The sequence below is a fragment of the Vulpes vulpes genome, chromosome 11 (assembly GCF_048418805.1).
Source record: "Vulpes vulpes isolate BD-2025 chromosome 11, VulVul3, whole genome shotgun sequence".
Classification (NCBI taxonomy): domain Eukaryota; kingdom Metazoa; phylum Chordata; class Mammalia; order Carnivora; family Canidae; genus Vulpes; species Vulpes vulpes.
In genome coordinates, this window is record NC_132790.1 from 15790455 (window position 1) to 15818170 (window position 27716).

Here is a 27716-nt window from a genome sequence, read left to right on the forward strand (position 1 = left end):
GAGAAAGCACAAAGGAAGTAAAAAGAGAGGGAGAGAGAATCTTAAGCAGGCTCCATGCCCAGCGCAGAGTCCGACGTGGAGCTTGATCTCATGATCCTGAGATGGTGAGCTGAGCCAAAATAAGAGTTGGAAAAATAAAAAAAAAATAAAAAAATAAAAACCTAAAAAAATAAATAAATAAATAAAAAATAAAAACAAAATAAGAGTTGGACACTTAACCAACTGAGCCACTCAGGTGCCCCTAAATTAAAGCTTTTTTATACGCTGTAAAGTGCAACATAAAAATGTTACTCATAAATCATTAATCACTGGATTACTGAAAATAAAAATACATACCAGTTTGTGTCTTAAACTCCACAAATCTATAAAAAATTATCAAGGTTTTGGGGTGCCTGGCTAGCTGTCAGTAAAGCGTAAGACTTGATCTTGGGGTTCTAAGTTTGAGACCCACATTGGGCTTAGAGGTTATTTAAAAATAAAATCTTTTAAAAAATGATGAAAGTTTTAAGTAAACAACCTCAGCTTAGTTCAGATTCTTCCAAATATTTGCATAGTTTACTAATTGTAAATTTTCATAAAGAAATATACTGAGCAAATAAAAATGACATGTTACCCATAAAAGTTGGTAAAAGAATTTTATTGTGTGGCTTATGTAGGTCTTTGCATTCTACTAACAGAAAAGCATTTTTCCACATTTTATTTGACCTAACAAATTATATATTTGTGATTTTATCTACATGGCTGCAGTATTACACTACTGAAGAAAACCTTCCTTCCACTCGTACTTTGGTGCAATTATACAGTAGATATCTTTCTCCAGAAAATAAAAATATTCTCAATCTAAACTTCAAATGAACAAAGACATGAAAACCAAGTTTCTTGCACCACTTGGTAAAAGATTACAATAAAAATCAAAACAGTATGCTGCTTAACATACAAAGATGATGAGACGTCTGCCAGTTTCAGTCAAACCTCTGTAGGAATGATTTAGCATTTGGGTTTATTTTTACTGCAGTTTTCACATATGACAGGTGGAATTGTACCATACTGAAGAATAGTCACGTTCTTCATTTGCTCAAGAGACTCAAATATTGGACTCTAGCACAGGAAATATCTCTTGGGGTTTAGTAATATACAAATGGGTAGAAAAAAAAAAACTGCCTTAGGAAAAATTTCACAATTGTTTGACTAAACATCTGAAACTTTTTTTTTAATCACAGCTTTCATATATTAAAAAAGTTTCCTCCAGAGATGAAGCTTATTTATGAAATAAAACCTAGTCGCTCTCATCTGACCCACGTTCTGAGCCCCGATCCGAGGCCTCATTGTTGGATCCCTCTGGTTCGGATTCATTCCCAGAGCCTTGGCCAGAGCCCTCGTTATCAGAGCCTCTCTCGGAATCGTGCTCTGACTCGGCACTCGGAGAAGCAGGGCGAGAGTCCATGTCAGAACCTCCAGAGCGGCTTCTCCCGGACTGCACAGACTCATTGTCAGACTGTTCAGAACCTGAGGGCCTTCTCTTTCTGGATGGCTGGTCACTGTCTGAATCCTCATCTGACTCCTGTCTGCGGGGCCTCCGGGGACTGCCGGCCTCGCTGCCAGACTTATTTTGGTTCTCATCAGAATCGCTCTCCGAAGAGGCGTGTTTCTTCCGCCGCTCTCCCTCGTCCGAGTCACTGTTGCTGTTGCTGTTGCGGTGATGTCTGGCAAAGAGAAGCACTGGTTAGACTGGCCAATGGGAGCCTCGATGAGCAGAGAATGCTTTTAAAAAGTCAGGGCATTTAATGTCCCATTTCTTGACCTGGATATTGTTTACACAGGTATTCATTTTATGATATTTGCCAAGTGTACTGTTTTGTAAATCCAATCTATTCCACAATAAAAAAAGGATTAAAAGGCAAAGAAAACAAGGCACTTTGATTATACCACAGCATTTAAACAGTCAAGGAGGACTCTCACTGGGTTATATCAGGCACATCTCATCAGAATGAAGCACTTCTCAGTTTCATACATAAAATGATGAAAAGGAAGGGATACATTTATTTTTATACACAAATTCATAGCAGCAGAGGTGAAACCAGGGTCTTGCGTGGCTGTAGAGACTCTGAAGAATAAACCCTCTCCTGAGGCTGGATGAATAGGACTGACTCTTCCCTGTCCCATCAGATACCTGAAGAGCAAAGGCACCTTTTCTATCCACGATTTGCTGCTGCACTAGTGCCCTACTCTAGGACAGGGCTTACTCAAGAGAACAAGCCACAGCTAAAAGCCTTGTGTAGTTTGCTTCCTTTTGCTGAGCTCCCCTCTGCCCATGTATATACTAAAGGCCAGTGGCCTCCTGGGATCCAATTCCCATCATTCTATGTGGCCAAAATTAAACACTTTGTGATGGTCAGGACCAAGTTTAACTGATGATATAAGTGGCTCAAATCAACTTGGTCTTGACCTTGGATATAGTTTAGCAGTAACTCAGCCTCTAACATAGACCCTTCTGCCTACATGTTTTAATGACACCCATTCTAAAACCACATATTTCTTGCTCTGCTCTGCCTCTCAACTCTCAACACTGGCCAGGGTGACAGCACGGGCAAGGGCAAGGGCAAGGCAACCCAAATGTGTGTCAGCCAGCATCTTCAGAAAAAAGGGAACTGCAAGTATTTATAGATGGTTCCCTAGAGATTGCTACCTGTGAGGCTGCACCCCCACTAGCACCCTTAGCTCCTTCGACATGCTACTTGCTCACCTCTAACCAGCTAGGACTCCATTTTTCCAAGACTCAACTCAAACGGTCTTTTACAAAGCATGTCTCTTACAACCCTGCCCTCAGCTCCAGAATAGGTATAGTCCCCAGAGAGTAATAAATGAAACCATAAGTGATAACATTTATCCAACGATAATGTTTTTGGTTTATCTGTTGTTCTCCATTGTCTCTAAAGCATAAAGTCCTTGAGGGCAGAGCTATGACTCTTTCCTCTGTATCCTCAGGACTCAGCACACTGTCTCATGGAATTCTTAGTGTATGCTCAAATGACTGTGGAATGAATGAAATGACAGCCATTGGAAGAAATATACCATGTGGTACAGCACTGAGTCCCAGTCTGTGAATCCACATTGGGAAGAACCTCCAGCTTAAGGGTCAAGTTGAGGACAAGTAAAACCAAATACTGCTTTTCCAGGTGTGCCATGAGCTAAAGGAGAGTATTAGAAAAGCAGTCTAGGATAAGCCCTTCACGAAGCAGGCAGAGCTAAGTCACCATTGCCTGACAATGAAGGACACGGTCAAGAAAATCCTATCTCCATGTGACCAGGATCAGGCTATTCATAACAGTTTTAGCCAGTATGGTAGTATACCAGAGTGATACACTCCATTTAGAAAGATGCCATCCGAAAAAAAAAAAAAAAGGATGCCAGCCGGAGCTAGAGTATATTAAGCTGTGAAATAAGTCAATCCGAGAAAGACAAATACCATATGATCTCACTCATATGTGACATTTAAGAAAGAAAATAGATGAACATATGGGAAGGAGGAAAAGAAAAAAAGGAGAGAAGGAAACAAGCCATAAGACACTCTTAACAATAGAGAACAAATTGAGGGTTGATGGGGGATGGGCTAGATGGGTGATGGGGTATTAAGGAGGGCACTTGTAATGAGCACTGGGTGTTGTATGTAAGCGATGAATCACTGAATTCTACTCCAGAAACCAATATTGCACTGTATGCTAACTCCCTACAATTTAAATAATAAAAAAACAGCAAAAAATAATAGTAACAATAAAATAAAGTTTCACTATTAAAAAAAAACAGATGGAAAAAAAAATAAAAATAAAAATAAAAAAAATTTAAAAAACCAGATGGATGCTATCCAAGAAATTTCACATAATACCCACAAATAAAATATTTCAAAATAGGTTTTCTTCTCTGAGGGACAAACATGACAGAAGAAAATGACAGGGTTTGAATAAGATGTGTGCTTAGGTTTCTTCCAGCTATGATTTTTTTTTTTAAAGACTATATATTTATCAGAGAGAGAGAGAGAGTGCACAAGCAGGCAAGCAGGGTAAGTGGCAGGCAGAGGGAGAAGCAGGCTCCCCCTCCCCACTGAGCAAAGGAGCCTGACACGGGACTCAATCCCAGGACCCCGGGATCACAACCCGACTGAAGGCAGATGCTTAACCACTGAGCCATCCAGGCATCCCCAGCTTTGACATTCTAAGAGGCTGGAAAGAAGTCATTATGGCACAGTGACCACTCTTATCTTTCATTAGAAAAGTACATTAAGGGAACAATTCCTACCCTTCATCGGCAATTTTAAGTTTATCTTCGTCTGAAGAATCATCACTTGATGATATTATGGCTTTCGATTTTATTTTGCCCTTCATTGAAGGAGGCAGACGTTCTGGCTTGGGCTAAAGAAAGAAGACCAAACATAACAGATTATTCAAGACTTTTAGGTTACATTAGGACATCCTGTTAACTAAGTTTGCAGTGTAATGATAACAATCAAATAGCAACAAATACACTTCAAAAAGAAGCATTTGTGCTTGAAGAAACTGTAGGGAAAGAATGTATTCTGGTACAGTGTAGTCCCTCCTGCCTACGACGGGAATGAAAACCACAGTATTATAAACTTACAGCCTTCTTCTTCTCCGCTCTCGGGGTACGGCGCTTTTTCGGTTTTGGGCCATTTTCTGTTTCATCATCATCAGATCCTTCTTCTCCCTTTGGAGGTCTTATATAGTGGACAAGAGAAAGTCTGTCAAGATCCACTCATACATAGAAAGCCTAAGACTACTTTATCATCAACATATATTCATTTTGAACACTACTCTGAGTAGATACCCTCTTCAACCATACTGTCCACTCCTCAAGAGCAGAGGCCCTAATTTACAACTGCTACACACAGTTCAGGAATCTGCAAAAACCATGGATTTACGTGATGTCTACCAAATAATTAAGTCTCTGTTAAGTCCTCTTATTAATCTAAGATAAGCTTGAATCTTGTACTTGGTGGAGGCACAGAGACTGTGACAGAAGACCCAGGCCTCAGACCTTACATCCTTCCTCTCCTCTTTCTTCCCAGCTACTCATTCCAGGCCTACTAATGTCCTATCATAGCTTCCATCCCACAGGTCTGTGTCTGAATGAATTCATTAGGTTCTCCCCCAAGGAAAGGCGGCCAAGGATTGGGAAGAACAGCCTTGCTAAGACAGCTGACTGGAGATTCCTGGACGAGAGACAAACAGGACAGCTCAGGGGCACCTCAAGGTGACAGACGGGCAGGATACCACTTATCTTAACAGCAAATGGGAAGGGGAAGATTCACAGGCAAATTCTAATACAAGAAAGATTCGGAAGGTGAAAGGTCATTTGTCACCTTTGTAAGGCTCTTCACAACACACTAATAATACCTTCTCCTCTTTTTCTTCTTTCTCTCACCACCCTCCTCTTCTTCGCCTTCTTGTTCACTACCACTGCCCTTTCTTCTCTTCTTCTTTTTGGATATAGGCAGGTCATCGTCGGTATCATCATTGACAAATTCGTCAAACTCTCCTCCCTTTTTAGAACGCTGAAAACCAAACAAGACTACAATCAGTTTTCTCCTAGCTGGTGGAATGAGGCCAGATTCTATCAGTCATTTGACAAATGAAGGATCTTTTTTTTTTCTTTTATAAAGTCCAAAGGAAGGGGTGCTTGATGAGGCCCAATGTTAAAGACTTCTAATTAGGATGAATCACCCTAATGTCAAAAATCATCAGCTACCTAGGCCACTACAAGGTACAGCATATGGGACCGACATTGGAATGCATTTCTAAATACTGGATACCACTGAAAATACCGTGCTGGAAGACTGTCTCTTAACAAAGGAGGAAGTCAAACTTAAGAACCAAGCACTGTGTAAATACAGCCGATTATATTTACTTCTGAGAGTCAAATGACAGGGACTGGGGCCATCAGTATTAGCAGGAGTTCTTTCTTACCCGTCCACCACCACCACCTCTTTTCTTTTCTTTTGTTGCTTCAGTCTCTCCAGTAAACATAAGAATGTTTTTGGTCTTCTCTACATACTGGGCCCGCTGTTCCAAAAGTTTCTTTTGCTCTTCCTTTTCTCTAAGACGTTTCTCTTCCTATGAGGAAAAAAGAGTAGAAAAAAACTGCATCAAAATGTTCTGTTGACAAAATATCCTGACTACCATCAGAACAACTTCTTTTTTAGCATACAAGGGGCATGTATGCACATAATTCTTTAGTTCTAGTATAACTGAAAACACAACAAATACCTGTTCTTTAAGAAGTTTCTGCCTTAACAGTTCCTTTTCTTGCTCTTGTTTGGCCCGTAACTCCCTTTCTTCTTCATCTTGTTTACGTGCCCGAGCCACATGGTACTGGGCCTGGCTCAACAAGTCAGAGCACTGCCTATAACATTGCAGATATAGAGAAACATGAATGCAGTTAGTCCACTTTTTGTTCAAAACCTCAGAACATCTGTTTTCCTTACACAAACTGAAAAGTCTGAAGCAAGATCATTAGTTGATATCTAAGAGATATTTTAATTAGCAAAATTAACTTAGTTTCTCAAAAGTCAATACTGTCAAACTATAGTAACTTTCCAAATTATAAGTGTCCTCTCCAAGCACAGAGGTAAAGATTTTCAACATTATCTTCACATGGGACTCAAAGAACCAGGATAGATAGAAAAGTATTTTCTCCATACAACTTAAATACTTGTACTACACTGCTTTTGTCATATTCCCTGGAAGGGCTCTCAGAAAAAAGCCTTGTATCAGGCTGGGGAGTTGCACAGGAGTGGGAAACACTGACCCCTGGAAGGCCACCCAGTGCACATAGGTACCACACTGCCTCACCCAGTCACCTGCCATAAGTAGTAACATTACCTGGCTTCTGTAGCAGCAAGGGCCAAATCGAATCTCATTTTATCTCCCACTTTACTCAAGTAACTGAAATATCTAAATGGAATGAGAAAATAAAATAGTTCATTTAAAAAATAATTCTAATGAAACAGGCCCTTTACATTTTTAATCCACTCTATAAAAATAGTCTGAGACTAGGTTTATATATTGACTGACTTACATGAACCTAACGGATACATGAAAGGCTATCATTTCAATAAAATTATATATGAAACACACTGAGAAAAAGACTCATCAATAACACTCAATATGTTTAATAAAAAAAAAGTTCACAAAGTTAAGTAGTCATATTAATATCATCAATAAATTCATAAATAACCAAAAACAACCTCAAGTAACAAATATTTACTAAACACTGTATTTACTAAATATGTCAGCATGGAGGTTAGGAGGTGTAGGCCATGAAAACAGAACCAATGTATCAGGCAAGGCAAGAAATGCTTGTGTAAGAACTTAATTATAGTTGGACAAAACCTGAAGAGATGTCAGGCTTTGATTTCACCACATACTGAAATTACCAAATAAATCCTATAAAGGTACATAAATTTAGAGCTAAGATGAATAAACCTATTCAATATTTAAGAGGCCAGGCCTTAATAATCTTAGCCCAATGAAAATTAATATCCCATGAAAGACACACCAGTATTAAGTAATAAAACCAACATAAGTGGAGTCTAAAAATTTCAATTGTGTAAAATGCTGGGTCATTTTATGTCAGATTATGAAAATCTAGGGCAAGCTTGCAAAGCTAGCCAACTAGTTCTAGGGGAGGCTACAGGATCTAAATCTGGCAGGATCTTGGCCACAGTTTGGCGCCACCTAGTGGCAACTGTCCACTTTGGCTTAAAAATCACTGGAAGGGTTCTTAATAAAAAATGATTCTCTTGAAGGAAGTGATTTTCAGCACCTTTTGAGACAAATGGATTTACAGAAACAAAGCATTTCAAAAGTTGTTTCCACAAAATCTTTACCTATGTGCAAGCTCCAGTTCTTTCACAGCATTAAGTACTTCCTTCAGATTACTCTTTTCATCCTTTAGAACAGAGGTAGCTAATCTTTGCAGGACCAAGGCCACATTAAACATAAGTACTGTATCACTGGGTGCCACATGTCTAGCCTATAAATAAGAAACAAAACAAATATTTCATATAATCTAATAACATGAAAAGGATTTTAGCCAAATAGATTGTTAGGTATATGAACATGCATAAAATAGAATTAAAAAAAAAAATACAATGCAGTAGAGAATTACATGAGAAAAACGAGTTTTCCTTTTTACCTTTAGCAAAGTCTGTTTGCATTCCTGTAACTTGCCACACTTGAAGAGGGCCCGGGCCAAATATAGCACAACTTCAGTGTTCTGATGCTTATAGAACTTTCTAAGGCAGTTTTCATACTATAATAAAAGAAAAAGTCAGTTAAAATACAATAAGGATTAAACGACATTGTGATCATGTAACAAGATTTTAAGCGATTTTAAAAGGTGTTTTACCCTTTGAATGGTTAATTTTAAAGAATAATTTGAGAATGATTTTTGACATTCACCAGGATACATTTCTACAACATGAAAATCTGATTCAAAAAAATCCCCCAAGACTAGATACTCAAAATAGTTTTTCCATTTGAAACTCAGACCAGCACTGAAAGGATAAATAGACTGGATGGCCTTTTTTTATCTCTCTCTAGCAATGCTATCCAGAATCAGCTTATTGACAACTTATTAAAAGTCACACACCTTACTCCTTTGGGATATATTCTCTACCACCCTTCTTTAGGATCGGTGGAACCTACTGGCAATGAGCATGTGAATCTCACAGTTCTGGTTAACTTCTTGGTAAAACCAACATATAACAACACTAGTGCCAATTTTGTCATGAATACTCTACTTTTTGACCATGGAACCTATCTTGTCATCGGTGAGATCTTTTTCATGGAAGGTAGTTAGAGTTTCCCCTTGAGTATCCCTAGTTATCAATTTGCATTTTTTAAAGGCCACATTATCATTTGGCAGATCAGGAAGGCCCACCCCCAAAAACACAACCTGAGCTACCATATGCAGTCTGGATTCCATAAATCCTTGTAACTAGTGCCTTTCAAATATCTGATTTTGGTAATACCCACCCTTCTTAGAAAATAGGTTAGCCACTTCCAGGAACCTGGACGGACTGCAACTGTCTTGTACTTCTGCTAAGAACCTTGTTTTTCCCGACCATACTAATTTCCCATAGAGTCTAAGAACTGCTTTACTTTCTAATATGCTATAGATGCTAAATATCATTTTTTAAAAGATTTTAAACTCACAACACTGAGATCTACCAACTGAGCCAACCAGGCACCCCTAGATGCTAAATATGACTTTATTCTACTGCAAATTCAAGCATTCCACAAATAGGAAAAGCCTAACAAAATTCTATAGTGATGAAAACTAATCCCCATGGAGTTTTTTCTTTCTTTCCAAAATGTCATTTAACCTTTCTGAAACTCAGTTCTCCCATTGAAGAAAGATGAGTCTAAGACAAGCAAACAAATATTAAATCCTCCTATCTTCTGGGTACTTACTGATATACTAGGCATGTTTGTGCCAAGTATGGTATCCAGTACTTTTCATACTGGATCCTCACACAATTCTGTGAGTTTATGATCTCCATTTTATAAATGGGGAAACTGGATCAGAGAGGATATCCCTTACCCAAGGCATGCGGTTAGGGGTGAACCAGGACTCATGTCTCTAGACACTGAAGATTGGCCTTAACGTTATACGATTATAAGTCTCTGAATAGACACAGTACCACAAGAGATAGCACCCAGTTCCACGACAGGGCCAGAATAGTTAAGAAAACATTTGTTCAACAATGAACATAATATAAAAATATCTTGAAAGATATTACCATCTGAACGGCACTGATATATTGCTTCTGTTCGACGTAGATGTGTGCTAGGTTTAACCACACATCACTGATATCTGCTGTTGCTTCTCTTACTTGGGCAAATACATCACGAGCTTCACGAAAATATCCTTTGTGGGCCAAAACAGCTCCTAAAATTATAAAAAGGTTCACATTTGAGAATTTTCTAATTGTAGCCAGAAAAACTAAAAGTCCTATTTTAGAACAACTATATTTATTACTTTTCGGGAGAAATTACAATCTACAAACATTCCTTTGAAAGCACTTATTTCACAAATCACTAGGGATGCCCATGTCTTTACCTATGCCATTAGCAGCATACAGATTCTTTGCATCATTTCGGAGTACTTGTTTATAGATGGCCAGAGCACGATCTTGATGACGTTTTTCCTATAAAAAGAAAAAATCATTATAGAACAAAATTCAAACAGGAATAAAGTGCCAGTTTTGTTTTAAAGAGACAAAAAGAAGATACCTTTTCTCGATCTCGGGTGGGCTGATGCAAAGTTTGGAGCCAGACATTGCCAAGAGCTAGCATAGAGTAAGTATCACTCTGCGTAGATGGTTGTTTTAATATCCTCTCAAATTTCTTCTGTCCTGGACCCCATTCTTGTTTTGCTAAATGAAGGTTACCAATCAAAGACCAAGCGTCTGGATGGTCCTGAAACACACATATGTAAAGAAGCAAAATCTGTAATTTGGATTCAGAGATATCAATCACCTTTCCATGATAGCTGATTACTGAAGTTTACAAGCTACATTTACAAAATCAGAGTGAAGATGGATTTATGAATTGTAAAATCAATTCAGTGTGTAATTATCAGTGTAAGAAATCCAAAAGAATGAAATATAGGGTTATCAGTGTATAGCACATAGCAACAGCACATAAAAATGTGCAAAACTTTCACTTTAGTTGTTTGTATACACAAACAACTATACTAGGCTATGATGTAAAATCTTTCTGTGGGTCACAGTCAAAAAGTTTAGATGACTTCTGCACTCTAGTATCTTTAACAAGTAAAAATAAAACAGAGATGTCAAGATGTTAGAAATACGAGACATTAAAATGAAAAAAATGAAAAAAAATAAATAAAATGAAAAAAATGATTTACTAGGGAAAAAAAGGTGAGAAAATTGTTTTTCAAACCTAAGAGTTAATACTACCAACCTGATTGATCTGAAGAGCTTCCTTAAACCAATCTGAAGCCTCATAAAAATTTCCTTTATCTCTAGCCATAGCTCCCAGGCGCAGATAGCCTGAAAATACACATTTAAAAGTTCTTACATTTAAGGCATTAGCTATGAAAGATCTTAACTTCCAAGTCATACTTTTGAAATGACTGTATTTTGTTAATACATTCATACGATGAACAGAAAAATCCCACAGGTGAAAAAATACTGAGCATCCATTAAACTAATTAATAATTTAACAATAATCTAACAAAAGAGCAACTCTGTCACCCTCAAGTCTGTTTGAAATCTCAGATTTATCTCTGCCACTGTATTCCCGATGCTAGCACCCCAGTCCAAGTCCTTATCTCCACCAAAGATATTTAAAAAGCTTGCAGCTGTTCTATTTCCAGTTTCTTTCTGATGCACAGTACTGTCACTGCTTGTCATATGACAAAACAGTGAAAGCATGGACCACCACGGATTACTAGTTAGAAAATCTGGACTCTAACTGTGGGCTTCCACTTAAAAAATAGTAAGAAAGTGTCACACAAATTTAAGCTGTTATTTTCTCCAGAAAATGTCACTTTCCTCAGGCAATTAATAATGGCTTCTTATATCTATCAAACCAATTCAAGTTCAGCCTGGCATTCGATCAAAATCTTATTTATTTTAAATCACTATTGCATCCATAACAGCATGATGGGAGGCAAGTTAATAGCTTCTGATATAACCTGAGTCAAAATATCATAGCTTCAAGTTCTTTTAAGGGGAGTATATTATTGTCAATTATTTTTAATTAAAAAAACTTCCCAAATTTTATAATGGCTAGTGTGTGAAAATTCAAGGCAGGACATTTTAGTAATAGTTATTTCAAAGTAAGACAGTGTTTCTTACTGTTATAAACACTGCAAAAATGTTAATATGAAATAAGAGCAGGTGCATGATAAAGGTACATCTATCACCAAGTAAGTCAAGGAGTTGTTCAAAGTCTAATAAAGGTAGCTGACCCACTGAAGATCGCTCACCTCATGAAATATACGGTTCAACTTGTTTTGTTTATTTTCTACCATAAATTTAAGTAAAGCTGCATTGCTTTTTTTTTAAGGCCATAAATTTGGTTTGAAGGAAAGGGGGACATTATAACCTTCACATTTTTTAACTACTGGTTCAAAGAAAGATTTTTTTTCAGGCTAAATTTTTGCTGCTGTTGTGGGAATTTTAATTCATAAAAAAAAGCTTTATGGGCAGCCCAGGTGGCTCAGCAGTGTAGCGCCGCCTTCAGACCAGGGCGTGATACTGGAGACCCGGGACTGAGTCCCATGTCGGGCTCCCTGCATGGAGCCTGCTTCTCCCTCTGCCTGTGTCTCTGCCTTTCTCTTTCTGTATCTCTCATGAATAAATAAATAAAATCATATATATATATATATATATAAAAGTTTACAATTCTTACAGTCAACATAATTAGGATGTTCCCGTAAGATGTTTTTATATAGTTTTTCTGCTTCATGGAATTCACACATTGCCTCATACAGCCTGGCTAAATTGTATGATGTCGTAACAGAAATGGCATTATAATAATGTTCATCATGCTCAGCTTCTGCCTTTGCACGATCCAATGATGCCAAAAAATATTTCTGTAAGAAAAGAAAATTACATTGTTAAAAAACAGTTGATACATCTCAAATAGTGTACATTAAACTTGATAGTACATAAGAAGGGATTATTTCCAGTTCCCTACCTTTGCCTCCCCTAGATTTCCAAGTCTAAAATGGAGGGCGCCCACATTATTCAGAATCTCTGGCGGGACATCGGCCTGCACTTTCTCCTGAAGGATACGTGTAGCTGTTCCATAGGCTGAGAGGGCACCCTGTATTTTTCATGGTGGAGACAATAAGGTGTAAGTGAAAATGAAAGGGAAAAACACTACACCATGCTTTCAAAACACACATTAGGTAGGAGACCAAAAATATTGCTAAAATACCTGTATATCAGTCTGTTCTAAGATTTGTGCCAATTCAATCCAAGCTTCAACGTCATCAGGATACTGTTCTGTGACCTTCTTCAAATGGCCCTGAGATAAAAGAGATCATTAAGTTGAAGCAGGCTTAATCTAGAAACTACAGGCTGTCAAAGTAAAAATTGGTAGCTACTCTACCTTGTTTAATACGTCAACTGTTCGTTATTTCAACTGGAACAAGCCCGGCTAACAAAACTGCTTCCATCATATCTCTACTAGCAATAACAAGAATGAGGCATGACAGTCTAGTGATCACTAACACAAAATGGCTACAATTTTTTAAAATGTACCTTGGCAATATCTCTTTTTTCTTGATCTTCTGAGGCAGCATATAGCGATCCAAGAATTTTCATAGTTTCATAATTATTAGGATAAGCTTTCAAAACTTTCTCAAAGCACTGAGATGCATTTTCTTTGTCACCTCGATAAATGTACATTTGTCCTAAACCAAAAAATGGCAGCACAAAAGAGGATGAGGCAAACTGTGTGGCTTGATAGTAGTACTGGAAAGCTTGGTCATAATCTTCCTAAAAAATGAAAATAAAACAAGGTCAACAGTATGTACAAAAGTTTGTCTTCTTTGTAACATACAAAAATTTTTTAAAAACTTGAAAAACTATAAAACAAAAGAAGTAGATATTTAGAGATTTAAAATGATTGTACCTGAACGTGGAATGATCTAGCCAGCTGATAGCAACTTTCTGCTTGCATAGCCTCCACTTCTGTATTATGGAATGCATGGAGAGCCAAGTGCTGGACTTTACTATAATCCTGAACAATGAGATCCAGAAATTGAGTAAATTCAAACAACTCGAACAGTCTCAATCATAAGGCTCACATAAGGCTCAAATTTCATTTTTAAAATGTGTTCACTGAATTAATAATAACAGTGTTGTATCCAGAATTAAGAATCATTTTTCTCATTCCCCTTGCAGATAAATTCTTTTACCTAGAGCTTAACATCTACTCAACACATCTATTGCTTTATTTAATCTTGTAACAATCCTTTGAGGTATCAGCACTCTTTCTGTGATGAGAAAACCTAAGAGTTAAATCCCTTACTACTAGTAAAGGGAGCAGTTACAATTGACTGAGAACTATTATATACTAAGCACTGTGGTAGGTATGACATACTTATTCTAGCCTTAGTCAAAAACTCTGTAAAGAGTATCATTATCACTAAATTATTGATGGGGAAATGGAGGCTTAAAGAAATAAAGTATGCTGTCTAAGGTGGAAAAGCTAGATTCTCTATTTAATATTTTTATGACTCTAAGGGAAATGTTCTAACATATGAGGGTGAGCAGCTTAAGTAACTGGATCTTAATTCACCTCTCTTTGAATGCATGGGTCATGACTTTCCCATTAGACCTTACTTAATCTGGATTATAGAGCTAATCTCCTGAGAGTCTGGAAGTCAGAGTTCATACATCAAGGCATATTTTTAATAGGGATATGTTTTACCCTTTTCACTAGTAATCTGGTCTGGAGAGCCTCTGTTTGGTCAATGCTCAGTTTCAACTTTTTTTTTTTTTTTTTAATTTTAGGACTAATAATGTGATTGCTGCTTTTTAACAGTAATTGTTTTCCATTACTTAAGTATTTAATATGCACATGACATTTAGTCATAACTGCCACTCCTCAAATCCTATGAAGTAGGTATTATTCCTGTTTTACAAGTGAGGAAATTAAAGTTTTAGAAATTTTTTTGCCCAAAGCCACAATACAATGGTGGTACCTGAATTTGAACCAAGTGATTCAAACTTTATATTTCGAATTTTCTTGCACAGCCTTTTAGTTAAATTTATAGATTGTTCCCTGGGATGAGGGTAAAGGTCAAATGTTGAGTTTGGAATAGACTTTAATTTTTCTATTTTTATTAGTCTTTCACTCATGACACATTTTTTAGGGAATTTCCATTTTGAAATTTAACAAAATACACTAAAGATTACCTTTTATTTTAAAACCCTCATTCAGATCTCAATTCTACCTCACATCCCAATTTTTGCCCCTAATCCCTCTGCATTCTAGCTGCTTCTCTTTCTGATCAAAAAACCAAGCTCAATTCTCAGTTCTTTCTGGAAGTCTGTGTTAATCGTTCCAGGAATCACTATAGCTCCCATCTCTAAACACACTTTATTATTTAATTACTGAAGTGTCTGAGATGTTAATTAATAATACCTTTTCTTCCCAGTTAAATGATTCTTCTATAGGGGATGCAATGTAGTGTGGTGGGCAGAGAATTAAAATACATCTCAACTGTACTCAACTGTACTACCTGCCAGTTGAGTGAATTTTTGGCAAGTGATGTTACTTAACTTTGCTGAACTTCAATTTTCTTATCTATAGAAAGTGAAATAGAAATATCCTGCCTACCTCCTAGGGCTGCTCTAATGACAAATTGAGAAAAAATACATAAGCATGCTCTGTTAATCTTCAGGACATATATTCAGTGCAAGAGGACCTCACAATGCTGATCACATATCAGGTGCTCAGTAACACTCAAATAGATTGGCTGGCTTAATTTACATATTTCACGTATACAATATAAAAAGTTTTGAGCATGTTAAAAAGCAAGACTTTCTCTTCAGCAGTGGAAGGGTGACTAGCATTAAAAATTAAAAATTGAAAAAAAAATAAAAAATAAAAATTGAATAATTTTCTTTCGGTTCAAGGAAGCTTTCCTAACAGTTGTGAGCAATGATTATTAAATATGTATTCAAATATTTAGGATTATTGGTCCTTTGTCTTCTCAGTAAAAAGCATACTTGTGTAACTTTTATCTGAAACAGTAACGCTTCAAGTACTTATAAGATACCTTTCCATCTTCTCCCTAAATAGTTGTCTTTTCATACTATAAAAGTTACAGCACATAGGTTCATTAAGAATTCATTAGAAATGAGGAGTATGCTTCTATAGCCAGAGGGAGTAAAGCATCATGGTTAATAGCTGTGTGACTTTCGGCTATTACCTTTGCTTCAATTATTCATCCACAAAATGGAGATAATATTAACTACCTCAGGATTATCTGACTGTTCTACAGATTCATGGAATGCATATTTTTTAAAATTTTATTTACTTAAATAATCTCTATACCTCACATGAAGCTCAAACTCACAGCCCTGAGATCAAGAGTCACATGCTCTTCTGACTGACCCAGAGAGGCACCCCTATGGAATTCATTTTTAATAGTACTTGGTATTTAGTAAGTATTGACTGCATATTTATAGCAATAATAAGAGTGATATGCTATCATTAACAAGGATTGATATTGCTTTGTGAACTTTTGCCTAAACTGCTATTTAATTAAAGTTCTTAGCACAGTTTAGTACCTGGTTTCCACATGGTGAGTAAAACTTTCACTTACTGTATAAAAACTCTGTCAATGAAATATTTGATTTAGTATTCAAGAAATCAAAAATACCATTGTTTCTACAGAAGTAACGGCAACTTTAAAAATTACAGCTTGATCAATGAGCAAAAATAAAAACTTCAACAACTCCTTGGTTGCCTGCATAAGTAGGTCCAAACTCCTATATCACAGAAACACCTCACTATCTGTATCCAATGCATTGTCTATCACGAGAGCCCACCATATGCCCTGCTTTTACTAAATCTAGAACTGTCCCTTTCCCCTTTCAACTACCTAAAAACCTCCTCCTAAAAATCTAGTTCAAGAGCTTTTTCTTTTTGGTGAAAACCCTCCTTAACCATTTGGTCACTTCCTCTTTCGTTTCTCTACCACAGCAAGGTAGAGACCTTTATTTCTGTATTTACATTTGTTTACATGTCTGTGTTTTCTATGAAACTGAACTGAGTGCAGAAACCACAACTTACTGGTCTCCATATCTCTATTACAGTGTTAGGTACAGTATAAAGGATCAATAGAGTGAATGAATAAACGTACCCACCCCAAATTAACTAATATACATTTTAACTTGAAAAAACCTCTTGACATTGTCAATTTTTTTCCAAGTTAAAAAAAATACAGTATCAACTGCAGAATAGAAAAACAAGACAGGATTTAAAAGCAAACAACTTTAATAAATTGACTTGTCTTACCTTTTTGAAGAAAAAGTGATTTGCTAAGTGGTTCAATACCATGGGGTTGCTAGGATCAATAGTATAGGCTCTGGAAAGAAGCTGAACACCATTTTTGATGGAATCAGCCTAAAAGAAAAGCAACAACAGGGTCATTACTTAATTAGCATTTTTTCAAAGTTTTCTTTATAGTCTGAAGAAATAAGGTTATATAAATCTAAGTTCAGACACCAAAATACAGCTCATTTCAGTTAACCTTCAGCAGGAATAAAAAAATTTCTAATAGTGAATTAAACTGCTACAACTGCCCTCACAAAGAGTCACCTATGGTATCTTTATAGATCCTGGCTGTCTTCTTGGTGGCAGATGTCTGTGGATTACCAACAGCCAGTTTAACCCCCTTACTAACTCTGTTTAAATAGAGTCCAGACATTGCAGCCTGTGATCTTTTAATTTCAGGAAGGAAAGTTGCCTCTTCCTCTTCTCAAACCCCAGGGGATGAAAGATTATTAATCTAAACCAGGCAAGATGATCTATTCCCCTTCTCTGGAGATCAGTCTAAGGCAGTGGTCCTAAACTGGGGGCAATGTCATTTTTCATTATCACAACAGGGAGGACGTGCTGGTTTTTAGTGGGCAGAGGTGAGGTATGCTGCTAAACATCCTACCAATGGATAGGATAATTTCCCACACCAAAAAATCATCTAGCTCCGTAAGTCAATAATGCTGAGACTGAGAAAATCTGATAACCCTGTCAGACAGCTATACACAAGGGGAAGTATGATGGGGATAGAACTGCTCTAAGAGAAAGCTGTTGATCCTTTCCCTTTCCTCCCTATATATAAGACTGATGAAATAATGAGAGCCTGGAGATATAGCAGCTATCTTGCAACTTATAAGGTTAACAGACATGAGGAGGAAACTTCACACACTGCAGAAGGACAGACAGAAAGATGTAAAACTCTAGCTTTGAAGATAATGAGGTGCTAAATCCAAGACCTTAAGAGAGCTTGTTTAGTAGACGACTAAAAATCCTTATGTTTCCGTCACTCAGTAGGCTTTCCGTTACTTGCAATGGAAAGCATTCCAAACTGACACATATTGTACAACCCCTTATCTGAAATTCTGAAATCCAAAAACTTCTTTAAAAAAACAAGGTGTCTGGTAATCTTAGAGCAAGCTCACGTGGTAGCAAAACTTCACCTAAATTGTGCGGTTATCCTAGTAGTGTGAATAATCACTCATCCTCACAGAGAAATGTAAGTTTGCATTTGAGGTAGGGTCCTAATACCTGGGCATTATATATAATGCAGTGCAGGCATCATGTTACATTTCTATTATCTGCAATCTTGACCTTTAAAACACTCTGGCCTCAAAGAGTTTTAGATAAGGAATATTGAGCCTAATAGATCAGTCACAAAATAATTTTTTCACTCACATACCTCTTTATTGTTGAGTTCCAGTACAGCCAGTCCAACCAATGCTCCCACACATTTGGAATTGAGTTCCAGGGCTCTGCTGAATGCCAGACGAGCCTTCTCCAGTTTGTTGAGTTTCACAAAGCAATGACCCATTCCTAAACGAACTTCCGCTAAAAAAAGAAAGTCATTCAAGCTGTCAAACCAGGGCATTTTTCAGGTTTGAATTAAACAAAATGCTTAAACATTTTCTATGAGTTGCAAAATCTCAAAATTCACCTCAGGATAACTACACTATAAAATCTTTTGGTCTATCATGAATTTGGTTTCAGTGGATATTATACCATACTCCCTCTGTCCCCTTTCTCGTCTTAAACACAATACCTACAACACTGGTATTTTTCTGGTCTTCCAAGATTCCTGGGGTACACTTTACCTTCAATATCTAATTTTTCAAGAGCAATTTTTTTTAAATTTTTATTTATTTATGATAATCACAGAGAGAGAGAGAGAGAGAGAGAGAGAGAGGCAGAGACACAGACAGAGAAAGAAGCAGGCTCCATGCACCGGGAGCCCGACGTGGGACTCGATCCCGGGTCTCTAGGATCGCGCCCTGGGCCAAAGGCAGGCGCCAAACGGCTGCGCCACCCAGGGATCCCTCAAAGAGCAATTTTTAAAGAGAGCATAAAGTTTCATTAAGACCTTCAATATTGTCACTACACTCACAAACTGTCATTCCTTCAGAGCTGTGCTTATACATGCTAGCCAATTTCAAGGCCATGCTGAAACTCCACCACATTCCCATGAAGGGCCAATCTCCCCATTGGACACTAGATCTTACCCCTTCTCATCTATTTAAGGACACTGCTCCAGCAATCATCTATTTTTCCTGCATTATCAAATATCCTCTTTTACATCATTCTCATTCACATATATTCTCCCATCTTAAAAAAAAAAATACTCTTGATTCCATTTTCCTTTCCAATTGTCAATCCACTCCTATTCTTCCCTTGATAGCAAAACTCTTGCTGCCTAACTTTCCTTTTCCATTTTCTCTTAAATGCACTCCACCAAGGATCTCACCCCTACCATTCCAGTTAAAATGCTTTTATCAAGGTCACTAATGATTAACATGCTACTGAATTCAATGATCAATTCTTTTTCTTTTTTTTAATGATCAATTCTTAATTCCTATTTTACTTGACCTAATAACAGAATGTGATAGTGTCTGACACCATCCTGGAAACATTTTACATTTTACTTCAAGGACATTGCCCTTATTCTTTTCCTCCTACATCTCTGGCTGCTCCTTCTCAGGCTCTTTTGTTGGTTCTTCATTTCCCTAAACTCTACAATGTCACAGTGCCCTATAGCACCATCCTTGGACCTCTTTTCTATCTACACTCACTTCTCTGGTGACCTCATAGTTTCAGGGCTTTATAGACCATCTATATGTTGATGTCTTCCAAATTAATTACTTCAGTGCAGGGCAGCCCAGGTGGCTCAGCGGTTTAGCGCTGCCTTCAGTCCAGGGTGTGATCCTGGGGACCCGGGACCGAGTCCCACATCAGACTCCCTGCATGGAGCCTGCTTCTCCCGCTGCCTGTGTCTCTGTCTCTCTCTGTGTGCCTCTCGTGAATAAATAATAAATCTTAAAAAAAAAAAAAATTACTTCAGCTCAGATCTCTTTCCTGAACTATGGTCCTCCTGACCTCTCCACTTGTAGGTCTAAAAGGTATTTTTAAATTTTCACACCTAAAACTAATTCCTCTTGAACTATCTTCCAATGTACTAAAATGTAACTCTTACTGTTACCTTTGAGTCCTCCTTTGTCTCATATCACATCTACTCCATTAATTCTTCCTTCAAAATATTCCGGTCACTTCCACCTCTACTATTATCATTCCAGTGCAAGCCGAAATCATCTCTCACCTACATGACAGCAACAGCCTTCCACCTGGGCTCCCCATTTCTATTCTTACCCTCCTCCCAGACTCTAGTCTCAATCCAGAAGCTCAAAATGATCCTTTTAAATATAGTCAGATTACGTTACTTCTTTGCCCAAAGCCCTTGAATGACTTCCTATGTCTATCAGAGTGAGAGCCTAAGTACTTATAATGATCTATGAATTCCATGAGGGCAGGGATTTTTTTTTTTAAGATTTATTCATTCATTCCTGAGAGAGAGAGAGATAGAAAGAGAATGTGCACACACATGTGCACAGCAGGGAGAGACAGAGGGAGAGAATCTCCAGCAGACTCCCTGCTGAGCATGGAGTCCGAAATGGGGCTCTGTCCCATGACCCCAAGATGATGACCCAAGCTGAAACCAAGAGTCTGATGCTCAATCCACTGAGCCACCCAGGCACCCCAAGGACAGGGACTTTTTCTTTTTCACTGCTGCATTCCCTGGGTTTAGAACAGGAACACAGTTGGCACACAGTTGATTATTAATAAGATTTACTAAATGAGATTTTCAGTAGAAAAATAGCGTAAAGGGACGCCTGGGTGGCTCAGCGGTTGAGCGTCTGCCTTCAGCCCAGGGCGTGATCCTGGAGTCCCGGGATCAAGTCCCACATTGGGCTCACTGTGTGGAGCCTGCTTCTCCCTCTGCCTGTGTCTCTGCCTCTCTCTCTTTCTCTGTGTCTCTCATGAACAAATAAATAAAATTTTAAAAAAAGAAAAATAGCATAAAGCAAAAAGACTATAATATGATCTGCTAGGACTTTAGTCAGTTAAACTTCCAAATCTTGGTTTCAGCTCGGGTCATGATCTCATGAATCATGAATCATGAGATCAAGTCCTACATCAACAGGAGTCTGCTTGAAGATTCTGTCTGCTTCACACCCCCACTCGTGTGTGTGTGTGCTCTTTCTCTCTCTAAAATAAACAAATCCTTAAAAAAATATATGATCTGCTATTCAGTCTTTGGATCAAACATAGCATTTTTTTTAAATTTCAATTCTGTCATATCAACAGCCCTATATCATCTTTCACAACCAACTTCATAAGCAACTGCCTTTAAATCTTCAATATTTTTAGTTGGATCATTTACAACTTAGACTATTTAAAATGAAGTTTTTCTCTTACCTGGACATCCTGGGTTAGTACGCAATGCTTTCTTATAGTAAGCAAGAGCTCCTCTATAATCCTTCTTGTTGAATGAAATGCAAGCTTTACCTATAATTTTTAAAAATAAACATCCATTGACTAAAGAACACAAGTCTCATATGTTCTATATAAACCCACCCAAATCAAATACATCTCTGAATAAGAAATACTCGAAAATGGTGAAAATGATTTTATACTAAAACTTGTTTTAAGGATATATTACTTTATGCCTTTAAAATAGTCCTGTTAGATGGTATAAAACAACAATTAAAATAGCTTACAGTTGTCCAAATAGACATTGCTTATGGACTCTTTAGAAGTGGATAACAAACAGGGTGATGGGATGAGTATTGGGTATTATACTATATATTGGCAAATTGAACTCCAATAAAATAATATACATATAAAAAAAAGAAGTGGATAACAAATTACTCTTAACTGGTGTATATTCTATTTTTGTAACTTTAAAAGAAAAAATGATCCATTGCAGATAGTTTCATTTTTATAAGGTAAAGCTCTTTTACGTTGCTGTCTAGCCCAGTCAAAAAAACATTATTACAGGCATATGATGAAAGATACAGTTTCCTAAGATGGCTGCCAAAAATGACTTACCAAGAAGGGCTGGAATATTATTTGGAGACTGGTTGAGTACAAAATGAAACTGTGCATCAGCCTGATCCATTTTGTCACCTTCAAGTAGGCAGAAGCAGGCTCTTCCCAACAAATGGTTCTGGAAAAGCAACACATCATCTTAGACTTGACTTTACCAATGACCAACCACAATTTAACATGAATGTGTAATATTAAAATGAAAACCATATAGGAAGGAGGTGGAGTATCACACAAATTCCTCTTATCAACTATAATATGTGTATGAGCTACCAGTGGGCAAGTCTTAATTATAAATCAAGAAATTGAAAGGGAATAAAGGGGAAAGGAGAAAAAATGAGTGGGAAATATCAGGGAGGGAAACAGAACATGAGAGACTCCTAACTCTGGGAAGCGAACTAGGGGTGGTGGAAGGGGAGGTGGGCGGGGGGTGGGAATGACTGGGTGACTGGCACTGAGGGGGGCACTTGATGGGATGAGCACTGGGTGTTATTCTATATGTTGGCAAATTGAACACCAATAAAAAATAAATTTATAAAAAAACAAACAAACAAAAACAAATCAAGAAATTATCCAGAAATGAAAGACTTCTGTGCAAGGAACAATGACAAAAAGAAAAGTTCATTTTTCCACAATAGCCAAAATAGGGAAAGACCCAGATGTCCATTAAAAGATGAATGGAAAAAATAAAATAAAATAAATAAAAAATAAATAAAAAATAAAAAATAAAAGATGAATGGATAAAAAGAAAACGTGGTATGTATATGTGTGTATATAATATATATAATGGGGGATGCCTGGGGGACTCAATAGTTGAGTGACAGCCTTCAGCTCAGGCTGTGACCCCAAAGTACCAGGATCAAGTCCTACATCAGGATCTCCATGGGGAGCCTGCTTTTCCCTTTGTCTCTCTCTCTCTGTGTCACTTATGAATAAATAAATAAAATCTTAAAAAAAAGAAAAGATATATATATGTATATACATGTGTATATATATATATATAATTGTATATATATGTGTGTGTATATATATGCATATATATATAAGAGAATATTACTCAGCCATCAAAAGAACAAAATCTTGCCATCAGCAATGACATAAATGGAACCAGAATATTATGTTAAGCAAAATAGGTCAGTTAGAGAAAGACTAATACCATATAATTTCACTCATATGTAGAATTTAAAAAACAAAACAGATGAACAGAAGGGAAGGGAACGAAAAATAAAATAAGATTAAAACAGAGAGCAAATCATAAGAGATTCTTACTCTAGGAAACAGAGGGTTGCTGAAAGGGAGGTGAGTGGAAGGATAGGATGGGGATTAAGGAGGGTTGGGTATTATATGCAACTGAGAATCACTGAATTCTACCTCTGAAACTAAAAATACAATATATATTAATTAAATTGAATTTAAATAAAATCTTTTTTTTAAATATGCTTGAAATTTATCTGGAGTTGACGGAATTACTGACTCAACCTGTGGATAAGTTTTATATATGCTACTTTGTCCACATTACTTCAATAGTACAACAACCAAAGAAATTCCAATTTTAACAGGGAATTCTTCTTTCAACTATATTTATTATCAACCATGTTATTTTAAGAAAAATTCTTTTCAAAAAAAAAAATCTGTTGCTTATAACACACATTCTACTCTCATGTGGTATTTTTCCCCCTTTCATAAATTCATAGAAGTCTGACTTATTTACCTGGTCGTACATAATAATTTTGTCAGCCATGGTATACAACAGGGTTGCTTGTGTAATAAGATCTTTCTTATTGTCTTTATTCTTTTCCTTCCGAGCCTGTTGTACATAATAGGCTGCCAATGTATCCAAGCAAGTCATCTGGTCTTTTTCATGGTCTCTATAGTCCAAATTGCCATCTATACGTGCCGCTTCCAACAACTTTACAAACTCTTCCGTTTTTCCTTGCTTGTAATACTCCAGCTAAAAGGTAAAGAATCAAATTAGAATTATTAAAGCATATGTACATATAAAAAGCTGCACACAAACATTTATAGGAGCTCTGTTTTTAATAGCCAAAAACTGGAAATAACTCAATTGTTGATCAACAGGTGAATGGGCAAACAAGCTGTGGTACATCTGTATAATAGCTGCTACTCGGCAGAAAAAAGAACTACTGATGCATGCTACAATGTGGATAAATCTCAAGATAATTATGCTGAGTGTGAGAAGCCAGACCAGAAAGAATACATACTGTAATGATTCCATTTATATAGACTCTAGAACATGCAATCTTTAGAAAGAAAAAGAAGCAGATCAAGGATTGGCTGAGCACTATGGGGGGTGGGGAAGAGTTTGGAGGAAGGTTTTGGGGGGGTGATGGATATATTCATTATCTTGATTGTAGTGATTTCATAAGTATAAAATATGCTAAACTTCTCATGTGGTACATGTCAAATATGTGCAGCTTATTATAGGTGAACTATGCCTGATTAAGTTATTTAAAAAATGATAATCACCATAAATGTTTCCAAATTGCTACTTACCCAGCAATAGTTGATTTCAAACTAAATCAGAGCCCAAGAGAAAAAGCAATAATGAGGGGGATATAGAATTCTAAACAGAAAATTTAGGTTCTGGTTCTAGATCTATCAAAATTATCCGTGACTTTGGGCCTCCTGAATAACTTTCCTGGGCATCTGTTTCATTTATTAATACTAAAAGGAAGATCCATCATTTACTCACCTACTATGGGCCACAGATTATGCCAGGAGTTTTATATACTTATTTCTATCTGTACAATCACTCTTAAAGTAAATGCTAACATCCCCATATTTTAGAAGAGAAAATAGGCTCAGAAGGTAGATCATTTGTCTAAGGTCACACAGCTAGTTAGCAGCCAAGTGGGAATATGAACAAAGGCCTCTCTAATCTCAAAGCCTATACTCTTTTCTCTGTAACATTCTACAGCCCACAATGTTTCATCAATTTTACCACAGGTGCCACACTAATCCTTCAATCCTCCATTTTTCCTGTAAGCTCTGTTAGAGGAGGCATTTGTACTAAAGAAAATCTAAATTCCCCTCTAGCTTTAAACACTGTGTGACAAGCATTAAAGGCTTGTTCTCTGTAGACCAGGAAAACTTAACACTTCAGAAAGGCACCATTGTCACAAAGTATTTATCTGTAAATCCATATCTAAGAGATTCTTACAGTTAGGCTTGAGCAACGGATATAAGTCCAATTCCAGATCAACTTCTCCTTTCAAGATGATAAAGGGAATCTCCTATGTATCTTTACACAAAAGTGACCTGGGGTATGCTTGCTTAGAAAAAATGATTTTAGTATATGCTATACTATATTACCAGAATAATTCAATATGATATTCTCATACAAAGGAAACGTTAGGCAGTCGGTGCTGGGGAGGATGAACGGTGTTAGAATTTTAGACTCTCTGAGGTGATTCTCCTGAGAATCTCCAGTAGGAGATTCTCCTGGTTGGAAGGGACCGACCAGGACAAAAAAACAAGCCCCCCAAAAGGGCTTTTGTGAGTCAGCCTGGAATATAATCACCTTCTAGACTACTTTTCAGGAAATGTTACATTGTTATGGAAAACAATGTTAAGTAACAATGTTTACATGGTGGCACTTTGTTTTTTTTCTGATTATCTACAAATTATAAGCCAATCTTCATTGAGTGATTAATAAATAATCCAACACACAGTATAGAGTACTGTTTAATTTAAATGGATTTTGCCTTTACCAACATATACTAATTTAGCAGTAGAGTAAGTACATCATTTAGGAAACTGGCCTTCTTGTTCTATAAATGGTAATACAATTACCTTCCATACATATGGTACAATTTACTTATCATGTTCCCAAGCTGGCTATTACTGTATTTGAAAACAGAAACCAAATTATTTTTCCCAGCCAACATACAAAAAATATTTGTTACATGAATACTGACCGCCAAAGCAATCCATATGTGCAATTGTGTGTGTTCCTGTTTCAGAATACTGATAACTTCATCTCCCTCCGGTAACTGATCGAAGTCAAGTTCGATGACCTAAAACACACAATGGAGGTTTTGACTCTTTAGTTCTTCTTTAAATTCACATTTCTTCTTTGCTGCCTTTCAGAACATACATCGACACGGGATATACATAGGGTGTGTGTTCACTTGCAATAGGGCTGAGCAAGTGCATGTAAAGAAATGTTCAGGGCACACATGTCAAAGAGGCCAGATGAGATTATTAAGGTAAAAGCACAGAGAAGCACACCAGCAAGTACTGCCAGTTGTCTTCAAGTCACCGGAACTACAAAATGTCACAAAAGCTTTGCTTATTCAAAAATAATAAAACAAAACCCGGCATAACATATAATCTGTGTGAAGTGCAGATAGATAAGCACCGATGCCACAGGCCCCACAACTTGCGAGGCACAATCCTAGAGGCCACAGGAAGTTGAACGCTGCCTCTGTACGCGTTCCTCAGGCCACAGCACTTGTGTGGCACAGACACTTTTGAAAGCGGGCACAAAAATGAACAGTGGGTAAACGCTCTGGAATTAGTGGGGACGGTCACACAACTCTGTGACTACTACTACTACTACTAAAAACCAATGGATTTTAGGCTAAGTGAATTGTATCTCAGTAACGCAGACCTCAACCGAACAAAAATAAGAATACGTGACACACTGGACCCAGACAACAGCGGCGCTGAGACAAGCCGCGGGCTACCCAGGATGGGGCGACGGGGCGTCGGGAAGGGAGGGAGCGTGAGGTCCGGCAGCACACCGCGGGGCTGCATCTCGGCGCCCCCACTTGGGCGCTGCAGCGTGTGTGGAGGACACAGTGCTCCACGACTCCAGTTCCTAAGGGATAAAGGGCGACCTTCTGGGCGTTCTCAGGGGAAGACGGCGGCGCAGCAGAGACCACGGGGGCATCAGCGCCCACCGTACGATTCGTCGGCACCCAGAGCCCCTGCGCCCGACAGCTGCGAAGCGAGCACTGTCGCCGACGAACAGGTAGGAAAGGAACTTCCAACAACTCCCGGGGCGGCCCCGGGGCTGCGGGGACGCGACGCTGCCAGGCTGGAAGGGGGCAGGGGCAGGGGCAGGGGCAGGGGCAGGGGGTGACTGCGGCTTCGGCCGGCGAGCCCGACTCGGGCTCCTGGGGCCGAAGGTGCTCTCGCCCCGGAGACCAAGTGGAGAGAAGGGGGAAGGTGGGGATCGTCCAAGTTCACGGCCCCCGCCCTCCCCCATACGCGACACTTACCTCGTCAGTGTCCCGGAGGGGAATCTCGATGGAGCCCCGCGACATGATGAGATCCGAAGGCGAGCGGGCGTCCCGCCCGTCCGCTCCGCAGCCGGCGCTCCCGGCTTCTGGCTCGTCCCGGAGGCTCGTGGCGGCCCGAGCTCAGGTCGTGACTGCCGCCCCGCGGCGCCGCCGGAGCTGGGGCTTCTCCTTCCCGTCAGCCGCTTAAACAACGAGCAGCGGACGGCGTCCGGCCACTTCCGGCAGCCCCGCCCCCTGCCCCGGAAGC

The 27716-nt window shown here is 38.1% G+C and overlaps 1 protein-coding gene across 1 annotated transcript; it reads right to left on the minus strand.

Moving 5' to 3' along the window:
- Positions 1-618: 618 nt before the first annotated feature.
- Positions 619-27716, minus strand: CTR9 (CTR9 homolog, Paf1/RNA polymerase II complex component). The gene is made up of 25 exons (XM_072727277.1): positions 27449-27716; positions 26141-26239; positions 23914-24153; positions 22206-22323; positions 21573-21662; positions 18508-18656; positions 17088-17195; positions 13689-13796; positions 13316-13552; positions 12990-13079; positions 12747-12875; positions 12459-12642; positions 11004-11092; positions 10311-10496; positions 10138-10225; positions 9818-9966; positions 8209-8325; positions 7901-8046; positions 6894-6965; positions 6279-6414; positions 5979-6125; positions 5409-5566; positions 4633-4729; positions 4294-4406; positions 619-1703 (listed from the first exon to the last, which is right to left on the minus strand). Exons 1-25 carry the CDS (start codon positions 27491-27493, stop codon positions 1277-1279), a joined length of 3522 nt encoding a protein of 1173 aa, XP_072583378.1. The 5' UTR covers positions 27494-27716; the 3' UTR covers positions 619-1276.

What these genes read in the sequence shown, in the direction of transcription:
- CTR9 (XM_072727277.1), bottom strand. Translation starts at nt 27,493, where the DNA reads ATGTCGCGGGGCTCCATCGAGATTCCCCTCCGGGACACTGACGAG. An exon ending in AAATTATTATGTACGACCAG is followed by an intron (nt 22,324 to 23,913) that starts GTAAATAAGTCA and finishes TTGCTTTTCCAG; the next exon opens with AACCATTTGTTGGGAAGAGC. An exon ending in GCAAACAGACTTTGCTAAAG is followed by an intron (nt 8,047 to 8,208) that starts GTAAAAAGGAAA and finishes TCTTATTTATAG; the next exon opens with GCTAGACATGTGGCACCCAG.